Source organism: Colossoma macropomum, unplaced genomic scaffold (assembly GCF_904425465.1).
Source record: "Colossoma macropomum unplaced genomic scaffold, Colossoma_macropomum, whole genome shotgun sequence".
NCBI lineage: Eukaryota > Metazoa > Chordata > Actinopteri > Characiformes > Serrasalmidae > Colossoma > Colossoma macropomum.
In genome coordinates, this window is record NW_023494802.1 from 17,552,669 (window position 1) to 17,565,374 (window position 12,706).

Sequence of the window (12,706 nt, forward strand, 5' to 3'; positions counted from 1 at the left end):
CTTTAGCCAAGTGGTGGATGGCTATGACCTTAGGTAGCTAGCAATGATAACACAGCTGAAACCAGTCAGCTTTTTCTGCTTAGTTTATGCCTAAAATCTTCAATTACATGACAAAAAGCTACACTCAATCCAGGCGAACAGTGTGACCTTTCACATACATGCAAAATAAAAGTCTGGCATCTTTTCTTTGATGCAAGTTCATTAAGACTTGGGCTGAATTTCTGAACTGCTGAGCTGATGTTGGGTGTTTATATTGGCTGAACTGCAGTAAGTGTGTTTGGTGATATGACTGGTGTGGAATTGTGTAGAACTGAGGTGTAACCGCCGTCCCATAGATTGTTGTTGGGGTAGGAGAGTCAGAGCACACATTACATTGCAGTTCATACTGGGGACTGCAGTGCGTTGTGAAATGGGCTAATATTAATGGGAAATTAAAATATTTTTGCGGGCCGGATAGGATTGTGTCACGGGCCTGATCAGGCCTGCGGGCCTTGTGTCGGACACATGGGCTCTAAATTAAGGAATTTTGACAGTTTAGGTATTTTGACAAACACACGTGTGCTACAGTTTCTGATTAGGTCTCGCCAGCGATACATTCAGAAGTGTCACCTTTATCTCGTTTAAATTTTATGGCCGCTGGAAAATAAATCAGCGTGTGGAATTTGAGCTTTCTGTAAGCTCTCATGTTTCTATCACTGTATAAAAGATGCACAAGCCTTCTTTTTATTGTTGGATGCATTCTGGGCAAATTCAGATCGGTTGGTATTGTTGTTTTTGATCAGAGTAACGATGAAGCACTACTCACGTTGGACCTGTAGTCCTAATCAAAATATAGTTTGAAATGTATGAATTGTCGGTCTTGTTAGATCACATTCTTCACATATCAAACAAATGCAAAAACAGTACTGAGAAGGCACAATATCAAAGGAGAAGAGCAGATTAAATGGCGTAAACAAACCTGACAAAAAGTCAAACCAGATTTTGCTGAATTTCTGCATAAATCAGTGGTTGAGATGTTAAAAAAGCCAGAGTGGTTTGATGTGCAAACTTAGCATTTCTTTACAATGGTGGTGATAGGAACCAGGGGTCATAATGTCTACAACACAAATGTAGCCATTTTATTTACTATCCATAATGAACAGTGAAACTACACGTCTTCTGAATTTTTTATATGTAATATTGATGCTGGTGAAATAGTGGTCAATATGAAAAAAAAGAAATTTCCATGGGGACAATTTTGCCTCAGAACATTTTAATAACTATTGTAAAACTGTGTCTCAGGCATCAGGCAGCACATTCATAACCATTTCATATAATACTTTCTGTGAGGGAGCTTTTAAAGACATTCAACTCTGCAGGCCTTCTGACTTGGTAATTTTTCACATCTAACCACTGTGAATAACTTTAACGTTAGCCCTGGGAAATCCCCTTTAAAGAGGTAAGTGGGACTTTTACTAATGTGCTGTAAAGCTTGTCTAATCTCGCACTATAAAAGTATTTTGCTACGTAAGCATTTGGGTGGAGCATAGATCATAGCACAGGTCAGTTCTGAGTGTTGCATTCTTATATAGTTTATAGCAAACAAATTAATCGTTCACATCTGATCTTGTAACAGGTGTCCCACCCCAGGCTGTGATGGTTCGGGCCACATCACTGGCAACTACGCCTCTCACCGAAGGTATGGCTAGTCTTATAACCTTACCAACATACACACAGGCACACACAGCAGGACATATATATGCAGAGTGAGACAGTGGCAGTTGCGATAGGACCCACACATACACAACACAAATACAATGCACACATGATGCTTCCCTATGATTGAGTAATGCCTTAGAATGGGGAACAAATTTGATTATGGGGTTTATGTTTTTTGTGCATGCTATTTGCTGTCTGATTACTTTTTCGGCAAGTTCTCTGTGCTGTTCCCCACTCTTCTGCTTGCCTGCTATCTGCTGCATCTACTTGTACTGTTACTTGAATTTGGCCTGACTTATTTGGCTCAGATGATCACTTATGTCCAGTGGGCTGTAGTCCTAGGCCGGTATTGCTTTCTGGCTACTCTCATCATGGGCTGCATACTCTCTGTTTTCAGTTTGTCTGGGTGCCCCCGTGCCAAGAAAGGCGGAATAAAAACGACCCCCACCAAGGACGACAAGGAGGACTCCGAGCTTTTAAAGTTCGTACCGTGTAGAAAGGCTCTTACAATACTGTACGGTATTGTATAGTTGGGCTGTTCACTTTAAAACTCAAAGGAGAGCGATTATAAAAAGTACATATTACATAGTAGTGTATGTAGTATGATAAATATTAGATAAGTACATATTCACCCTAGCAGATTTTTCAACAAACTGACAACCATTTTACTGCAGTGCACTGTAGCTTAATGCAGTTTAGCCAAGCCCTCTCAAACCTAGCTTTTCCAGCTGCACCACCATAAACATAATAGAAGACCCTATGTGAATGTGCATGAATGTTATTCCTTTTTCCTAGTGTACTGGACAGTGTAAAAGTACTGCTTACCCTTTTTCTGCACAAGTATCACCTTGTTTAACACCTTGCTACCACTAATTCATATGAAAATTGAGGTGCGTCATGGCCAGAGGTGCAGAAATATTCACAGCTCTGTGATCACGGTGCATGACTAGGATACTAATTGCAGCGTTCAGTGTTACAATATAAAAAGTATAGCTGTGCAAAACGCAGGGCTAATTGGTGTAATTGAAGGGGCAGTGGCAAGGTGATATTTCTGACCAGATGAATGCTCTTTGCTGTTAACCTCTTGGTCATCTGACCTGACCTTCATAAACTCTTCATTCAAAACCAGTGTCTCTAATCTCAGCCTCATCTCTCTTGTTCTCCTCCTCTCTCTCCCCCACTCTTTCTCTTTCGTTTCCTCTCTCTCTCTCTCTCCCCCTCAGGTGTCCAGTGCCAGGTTGTGACAGTCTGGGTCATATCAGTGGGAAGTATGCAACTCACCGCAGTGCGTATGGGTGCCCGCTGGCTGCCCGCCGTCAGAAGGAGGGGCTGCTGAACGGGACGCCTTTCTCCTGGAAGGCCTTCAAAACGGAGGGACCCACCTGCCCCACGCCGGGCTGCGACGGATCAGGCCACGCCAACGGCAGCTTCCTCACCCACCGAAGGTGCAGTACTGCACAGACTGTAGACCTGTTGATAAAGGCGGTGGAAAACTGTGAAACCTGGCTGTTTTATCATTAAGGGTCATTCTGCAGAAACGTCCAATTTTTTTATCTATCCATAGTTTTACCAGTGTTACCAGTCCTCATTGGTGTTACACATAAGAAAGGTAACACCAGAGACATTTTTAATAAAAAAGGAATTTAACAAAATGGCTACAGCAGAGCATCAAACCACATGTTGTCAATCATGGAATATCCACTAAAATATGTAATTAAATCCATTAGTATTCTATTTTTTCACAATGACCTCAGAATAAAGTCGGTCACACCAGTGACGTCAGCTAAAAGCTTCATATGAAATCATGAGCTAAATGAGAAAATTTCTAATAACTGAAAGACACAGTGGACTCACCATGTGCTTTTCTTCATAGATCCTCAGAAAACAGGTAAAAGGAAGTCAAGTGATGTCATCAGTGTGATTTTTATTTCAAAATAAGAGATTTTTTGTTACGCAGTAACACCAGTGACACGACTCCTGGGCACCACAACTTTCATTACATATTTTATAATATTTATTTGTCATCTGTTTTCTTTATGTCATTTAAATCATATATTTCTTAGTCATGTATAGGTTATTGCAGTTAAAATTGCAGAAAAACATGTTTTTTACCTCGAAATGTGGCCTCAGCCTTGACAACCACACATGACTGTGAGGACGAGCTCTTCTGTGTTGCTTGGAATTCTATATGATTGATTGAAAAACCAATATTGCTAAATTGAGGCTCAAGAAGCTGTAATTGTTAAAATAACCTGTTGTTTTTATTTTAAAATGTAAATAAATTGTAAGCCTAACATGTTTTTCATGTGTAATATATCTGTAAACGCTAGGGACACAAAAATGGACAATTCCATAGAATGACTCTTAAAATAGATAAACAGATACTTCAGAGGGTTTTTATGCAGTTACTTTAAACAAATACTTCAACTAGAAATCAAACAGGGACAATTTTTTAACTTAGCACCAGTGTAGTTGATCAGCCGAGGCATGCTGGGTGTCTGAAGTTTGCTTCTGTACTTTTGCACTGGAGCTATGAGGCTAATGTAGTTAACAGGTAGTGGAAGTGAATGTACACCACACGTCTTGTGAATTGTATACATTTAGAAAACAGTTGCATTCATTCATTGTGTGTTTTCTTTGGTCTCCAGTCTTTCTGGCTGTCCCCGGGCCTCCCTGGCTAAGAAGAAAGCCAAGTTTCCTGGAGAGGAGTATCTCAGCTCGAAGTTCAGGGCCAGTGATGGTGAGAACAACAGAACGTCTCTCTGTTTCACTTGTTTCTTACTGCTCTCCTCACACATCCATCGCCCTCCTCAGGGAAGTTATTCTATGAATATTCTGATCATTTGTTCTCTCTCTGCAGTGCTGGATAATGATGAGGACATCAAGCAACTCAATAAAGAAATCACTGAGCTCAGTGAGTCCAACAATGAGATGGAAGCTGATATGGCCAACCTGCAGACACAGGTTAGCCATTCATTTTATCGGACCATCACATTGGTACACCGAGTAAAGAATGTCCAACCTGTCCAACACAAGAACGACCATGTAGATTTAACTACAGATTACTATAGTACAGCGTGGTTTAAAAAGATTCATCCTGTTTCAAAATGATTTATTTCACTTGTAAATCATTACAGAACAGTGCAGTGAACTGTAAATGGTTTAAATGAGCATAAAGTTTATTATGTAATTGTACAAGGTCTCAGTATGAACCTCCTCCAGCTGTACAGACAACATCAACGCCATAGTCAAACTCATCCCATACTGGATTGAGCATGTCGGGTGTCGCTGCACTCACGGCTCTTTCAGTGCGATTTCGGAGATCATCCAGTGTTGTGGAACCAACGACGAACGCTCTGTTGGAGGTTCACTGCCCACGAAAATCACGTTGCACAGTTATGACGGATTCACTGTTATTGAAGTGGAGAACGCAGAACGCTTTCTGCTCAGGGGTCTCATCTCCTCTCAGACTGAAGGGAGCCATCTTCCACTGAGAGTTGGTTAAAGCCTGTCTGGTAAACAGGAGATCCTGGGTTCGTATCCCAGCAGTGCCTTGTTTCTTAAGTAGAACTTCGGGGCAGTTGTGGGCTGGAAGGTTAGGGAACCAGCCTGACCAGAAGGTTGCTGGTTCGATCCCCTTAGCTGACAGTACATGAGCAAGGCTAACCCCCAACCGCTCCAGCCAAGTGTGCTCACTGCCCCCTAGTGTGTGTGTGTTCACTAGTGTGCATGTATATGGGTGTTTCACTGCACGGATGGGTTAAATGCGGAGGTCTAATTCCTCTGTGTGCAAACACAGTTGGCTAATGGTTCTGAATTCTATTCTAATTCTATTCCATTCTCTATGACCCCCTCTTTCAATTGGATTGTTATTGCCTCACGGTTATAAAAATGTGGCTCTTTGAAATCGGATGAACCTTTTTAAATCACCCTGTATATTTATATATGACTACCATAGAACTATGGCTGCACTGCTTACACAAAAATATGTTTTCTGATCGTATGTATTTGCAATCACAAGCCTTTGCAATACTGTTACTGCAGAACGCAGCAATATGCAAATGAGCCCTCCACACCATCACAGTGCATTTTCTGCTGTGTGGTGAGAACCTGACCAATCTTGACCTATCAATCACAGTTCTGGATGAGTGTTTTATGAGTGTTTTGAATCAACATATTCATGCAGTCCAACTAAAGAAAATGATTTTGCTCAAAATAATGCCGACATATCTTAAACAGTCATGTTATTGATTTACTGGTGCTTTTTTAATATACTTCCTAAAGATGCAAACAGAAGAAAGAATATTCTGGAGAAACACTATCTATATGATCACCATGAGTCATAATCATCTTGACAGCATATACAAGGTTTATTACTAGCATTTGTACAATGCTTAGTTCCAGCCACGCAAGCTGATTGGTTGAGAAGCGTTCTAACTGTGCTGTTATTTCGCCACAACATCACAGGTTTTTCACAAACACTGTATCACTCCGCTGAGACGCCGTTGCTAAGCAACGACTTTGACAGCTGTAGGAGACGCTCAAGCCATTTGAACGTTTTTACTTCTTACTTTGCCACAAACAGAAAACGGATACTTTTAAGATCACATTTGACCGACAGCTGATTTGGTCAGACTCTGAAGATGAGGCTACACAAAATTCCCAAACTGTCATCACCACTGAGCAGCTTTTCAGTCGGCAGCTGTGACAGAACAACACAAACAACCTGGAATCAGCCAGAAATGAACCCAACACCATTCGCCAAACTAAATGGGCTGTAAGATGCTTTACAGACTGGCTGGAACAAAACAACATTAATATTGATCTAGTAAGAAATGACAAAACTGAGCAAAACTTGATATTGCGGCAGTTTTATGGCTCAGTCTTCAAAAGGCGAGGCTTACAGCAGACTGAGCAGCGAGTGGGCGGAGCTCGTTACTCTGACGTAGCAACAAGCTGCTTGTTAAGGAACTATAATTTGGTGAAGGAACTGCGAACATTAAAACATATTAAACGCGTTCACGACCCAGTTTATTAATTTATTACTTTATTTATTTAACTGTTGTATAAAAGCAATAGAACACAGGAGGGAGTGTGTTATCATGAATAACATCACGGTTGTGATGATCTACGGCGACCAAATCACAGCCGTAATGTTATTTCACGATAACACACTCCCTCTCGTGTTCTACTGCTTAAGTATTGTTAGCATTTTGCAGCACTAGATTTAACCATGCAATAAAAAAAGAACCTCTACACAAACATACTGCAAACATAATTGTGCTTTATGCGGGAAACCGGGCTGTAAGAGAAAGGCTTGAGTCTGAACTTATAGTTGTAAATGTTTCCCTGCATTTATGATGCCCTTCAGATCTCATCCATGGAGAGGAACCTGAAGAACATTGAGCAGGAGAATAAGATCATTGACGAGCAGAATGAAGCTCTGTTTATGGAGCTGTCAGAACTCAGCCAAGCCCTTATGAATCAGGGTGTGCTTCATGTAAATGATATGTAAATGAGATCCTGGTAGGCTGGCGCTTGATTTCATGCACTGAAGCTGATTCATCATCAGTTACGGTCAAATCTCTGGTTGTTTCCATGTCGTAGAAACGTTTAAAGGCCATTAAATCTGCACTCTTTTTTACACAACGTTGATGAATATGGGCCATGGTGATTCTAATATGGCTTGCAATATATAAAAATGCATTGGTGAATTAATAATCTGGCACAGTTAAAGATCAGCCTGTATTATTTATCCAGAATACTTTACCTTTGTCACTCATGACCATCACAGCACACAGTAAAACTCATTGCAATTGGTTAGGGGGCTGATTTGCATAGTGTAGTCTTCTGTGATGTTAGTATCGTAGAAGCCAATGTTGCGATAATAATTAACAAACGATATATCGTGCAGCTTTAATGCAAACATTACTCATGGAGAGAATCCAATGTGGGTGCTTTAAGCGGTTTGTTTACCCATATCTGACCTTATTTATTTATTTATTTATTAATATATGAACTATGTTTCATTCGCAGAAGCACCAGTCCTTTCACATTCATTTGCAATATTTATGCTAGAGTAATATAATGTATTTTCTCCTCAGTCCAATCCAGTCATAGATAGTTATATCTGTTATATTTATGATAAAAACGAAAAATGAATTGCACTTCTTTTCTTCAATTAATAGTTTAATAGGTTTGATTATCACTGAAATTATTACTACTGTCAGTCTTATTACTGTTCTATAAATCGATCATTATCTATCTAACTTTAGTTTATTTACATTTTGTTATAATTGATTTGAATTCACTTTTTGCTATGGAAAAAAAATGGCAAAATAGACAAAAATAAAAAAAAATAGCCCCTCCATTAACAACATTAATGTAAGAATGAAGAAAAGAAACTTTCGAGAAATCTACCATCCGTTCTCGTACCTTATTTTCTTAACCGATAGATTAAGTGCGAATATTTTTTCAGATCTCGTCCATGGAGAGGAACCTGAAGAACATTGAGCAGGAGAATAAGATCATTGAAGAGCAGAACGAAGCTCTGTTTATGGAGCTGTCAGGACTCAGCCAAGCCCTTATACGCAGCCTGGCCAACATCCGCCTGCCCCACATGGTGAGCTATCACACTTAAACACACGCAAATACAAACTCAGTGAGTTTGTAGTAGCACAATCTGCTACAACGTCTGTTGTTATTCCTCCTAGCTCCTCATCAAACTGCGTTAATTCGTACATTCGTGAGGCTGTAATAAGGTTTGCTTGATTAGCCATTGTTATTTAATGAATTTCAATGCCAAAAGGCCACTGTTTGGGCTGTAGTTTCAATTAATGTAATTCATTGTCACAAATTTCCACAAACAAAGGCCTTTGTACATTAAAAAGCAGACGCATTTGCATACAAACAACCTGTTTTGCGCCACAGCCACCGATAGTCCCTCTCACTTTTGCATTGCAGCAGGAGCCAATCACAGAGCAGAACTTTGAAAGCTACGTGAGCACTCTGACTGACATGTACACCAATAAGGACTGCTACCAGAATCCAGAGAACAAGGCCCTGCTGGAGACCATCAACCAGGCTGTGAAAGGTATTAAGGTGTGACTCCTGCCTGCGGGATCGCCCCCCGGAGGCGCGGAAGATAAACGACGTGTGTAGAGCCGAAGAAGAGCGTGCGTTAGAAGTCACACTCACATAAAAAAAAAGGGCATTCAGGTTTTTTTTGTTTGTTTGTTTGTTTTGAACAACAACAGCCTTCATCCCAGGGAGAATTCTGTGTTGAGAGAAAAAAATAGAAAGATATAATATATATACATATTAATATAAGGACTAAAATCCACAAAACAAGCTGCTGGATTGGAAGTGGAGGATAACAGAACCAAATCCTTCAGAAAAAGACCTGTTTTTTGCCTACGTTATTTTATTTCTGTTATCGGAGGGGTGTGCACCGTTCATCTTCGGCCGGTTTTAAGAGGGAAGACGGAGGATGAAGAAGAGAATCTGAACTTCAGCATCTGTCGGGGGACAAGCGAGGCCCTTTGGATGAAAGCAAGGAATGTCCTTGTGTTGCCTGTGGGGGTCTGCAGCCCCTTTATCAGAGCAGACACCACACTCCGTCTACTGAATGATCATATCCGCAGGCTGCTAAGACCCAGCATAGTGCTCATTATAATCCCCAGAGGTGAAGCAGGTATGCAGCATTTTATTTGTTCTCCATGAGTTTTGATCTGGCTTAGGTGCCAAGCTGGAGGAAGCATCTGTGAAATAAGCAGCTGCCTCAGAAATGCGTGCTAGAGCTGCACGATATGGACAAAATAGTAGTATTGCAATGATATTGTTACATATTGGCCTTTATTCTTCAAAGTTGCGTACAGTCAAATCTGAGGGCACATTTCACCAACAAACTCATGTGGTAGAAATGCATGTACATTTCAGCATAACAGTTTGAGAGCCTGAAAGAAAAGCTTGATTTGCCGTTAATTAACCAAAATTATTGTCAAGATCTTCTTTAATACCAATAATAAGAATGAAAATAGAAGATAACAATGATAATAATTTGCGCAGTACAAAAGTGAATGTACTTATTTTGCATGCACGTTGGTATAAACAAATGCAGCAACTATTCCATGTTCCACATTTTACACTGTGCTTTTGTTTTATGCTACAGACACCACCAAAAATACAAAATACAGAACACAGCTAGTGCAGAAGCCTCTCATACACTGCAATAATACAGCCTTTAAATAGGATATTTTGGGAAAATAATCACACACAAAAATCACTGTCTTAAAAAAACTACATATACTACACTACAGCCTTGTTTACTTCACATGTTATTTGCTCCAGATGTTGTAATTTTAACACTAACGTTTGGTCAGTCACTCGTTTGGCAAGGCACTCCCTGCTCAGTCTCAAACTCCGCCTAAAAGCACAGCCATTGGCTCACAAGCCATTGAATGGTGTCATTTTATTGACTCTCTACCATCTGCATGAGTTAGGGCGTGTTTCATGTAAATGATATGTAAATGAGGTTCTGGTAGGCTGGCGCTTGATTTCATGCACTGAAGCTGATTCATCATCAGTTACGGTCAAATCTCTGGTTGTTTCCATGTCGTACGAAAGTTTAAAGGCAGTCAAATCTGCACTCTTTTTTACGCAACGTTGATGAATATGGGCCATGGTGATTCTAATATGGCTTGCAATATATAAAAATGCGTTGGTGAATTAATAATCTGGCACAGTTAAAGATCAGCCTGTATTATTTATCCAGAATACTTTACCTTTGTCACTCATGACCATCACAGCACACAGTAAGGGGGCTCATTTGCATATTGTAGTCTTCTCTGATGTTAGTATCGCAGAAGCCAATGTTGCGATAATAATTAACAAACGATATATCGTGCAGCTCTAATGCAAACATTACTCATGGAGAGAATCCAGTGTGGGTGCTTTAAGCGGTTTGTTTACCCATATCTGACCTTATTTATTTATTTATTTATTAACATATGAACTATGTTTTGTTCGCAGAAGCACCGGTCCTTTCACATTCATTTGCAATATTTATGCTAGAGTAATATAATGTATTTTCTCCTCAGTCCAATCCAGTCATAGATAGTTATATCTGTTATATTTATGATAAAAAAGAAAAATGAATTGCACTTCTTTTCTTCAATTAATAATTTAATAGGTTTGATTATCACTAGTCTTTAAATTATTACTACTGTCAGTCTTATTACTGTTCTATAAATCGTTATCTATCTAACTTTAGTTTATTTACATTTTGTTATAATTGATTTGAATTCACTTATTGCTATGGAAAAAAATCCAGCATAGCCCCTCTATTTACAACATTAATATACGAATGAAGAAGAAAAAACTTTAGAGGAACCTACCATCCGTTTTTTGTACCTTATTTTCTTTGACGATAGATTTTTAAGACTTTTTTTAAGTGCAAATATTTTTAACTGACAAAGTTTTGATAATTTTATAAGGTTGTCATTTGTTTTTGTTGTTTTGCATTGTGTTATGTTTTGTTTTACAAATCCTGAGCTACCCCGTGCTAATGGAGAACTCAAATGTGTATTTATTATTTATTCAATATTTATGAACTAATGAACTGTGATAAGGTTGTACTGTATATTTATTTTGTAACGTGCTTGTGACGACTGAGTCTGAGTAGGCGAAACTGTTGAAATAAAGACGCATAAATGATACTTGGACGAGAAAGAAAAATGTATGATCATCATGGGAGGGAGGGAAAGGGGTGTGGGGGGGGTTACTTAAAACGCCAGCAACACTTCCTATGGGAATGTACAAAAACAATTCTGCGGCACTTTCCGTGTGTTTCAGCGGAAAAAGGAAATCTGAACCTTCTCTGGATCTTCTTTCACAGACTTTTACCATATCAAGATCTCAGTATGGCCCAAGATGTTTTATATATATATATATATATATATATATATATAATATATATTGTGTGTCTGTGTATAGAAATACTACTGATGGAATATTTTTCTCTCTGTTGATCTGTCTGTACAAACATTCTGGACGATGTACAATGTTTTTCTTTTGTTTTATTTGGGGGGGGTTGGATTGGGGTGGGGGAGTGTAAATGGGGTCCGGTAAAACACACAAAATACCTTGAGGGAAACTTTTTTTGGAACCACAAAGTCCTTACTCAGCTAGTGTCCGATAAGCATACACCCTTGTAGCCTTATTCTTGATTTTTTATTTTTGAAATGCACAAAGTGCCACTAACCCACGCTTTCTTTACCGACTCCGCCCATTCAGCGACCACACAGATCCCGAGTCATGTGACCGTGGCGTAAGCCGTGTGGCGTTCGTTGCCTTTATTCCTTTATGCCGAAATGGCCATAACTACACTATATATACATTCTGTATAAAAAAAAAGACAAGAAACTATATATAGAATATAAACATACATATATTTTTCCAGTGTAATTGTTAACTCTTTCTCTTATTGTAGCTTATCAGAGAAATGATATCTTTTGAAAAAGCTGTATTACTACCAGTAGGAGACGAAATGAAAAAAGAAAAAAAAACAAGACCCGTTTTACTGTGGTGGCAGGATACAGTGTGTTTTATAATATGTAAAGGTACATTTCTAAAAACCTACAGATGCTGAGGTTGTTTGTAAACTTTCCTATTTTGGGGCTTGTTTTCCGGTCCACAGTCGCTGGGCTCCGTGTATGTTATGCTCATGTAAATGGGACAGTGGTGAAAAAAAAAAAAAAACAAGGGTAGTCCGTTCTTAACCCGTCTTAGTGTTAAAGCGATTGCAGTTGAGTCTGTACCTGTGAAGATGCATCGTAGTAACTTCATGGTGGTCCTGCTCTTAGTATCGTGTGGTGTTTGTGTCAGTTCTGGTGGGCCACAGATATTCGTCTCCGACGCCAACCATGACACCAAAAGCAGTGTGATTCGTATTAGCGAGTTGTGAAATGAACGTCGTGCCTCCTTATATTGCGAGAACATCGCTGTTGTC

The 12,706-nt window shown here is 39.5% G+C and overlaps 1 protein-coding gene across 1 annotated transcript in view; it reads left to right on the forward strand.

The window, feature by feature from the left end:
* Nucleotides 1–9,106, forward strand: part of myt1b (myelin transcription factor 1b) — a 71,540-nt gene extending 62,434 nt beyond the window's left edge. The window contains exons 17-23 of the mRNA XM_036591993.1: nt 1,616–1,678; nt 2,096–2,179; nt 2,922–3,143; nt 4,347–4,438; nt 4,559–4,662; nt 8,177–8,320; nt 8,662–9,106. Of these exons, the coding sequence (XP_036447886.1) occupies nt 1,616–1,678; nt 2,096–2,179; nt 2,922–3,143; nt 4,347–4,438; nt 4,559–4,662; nt 8,177–8,320; nt 8,662–8,805 (853 nt within the window). The 3' untranslated portion in view covers nt 8,806–9,106. The remainder of the gene's footprint in view (nt 1–1,615; nt 1,679–2,095; nt 2,180–2,921; nt 3,144–4,346; nt 4,439–4,558; nt 4,663–8,176; nt 8,321–8,661) is intronic.
* Nucleotides 9,107–12,706: the final 3,600 nt, after the last annotated feature.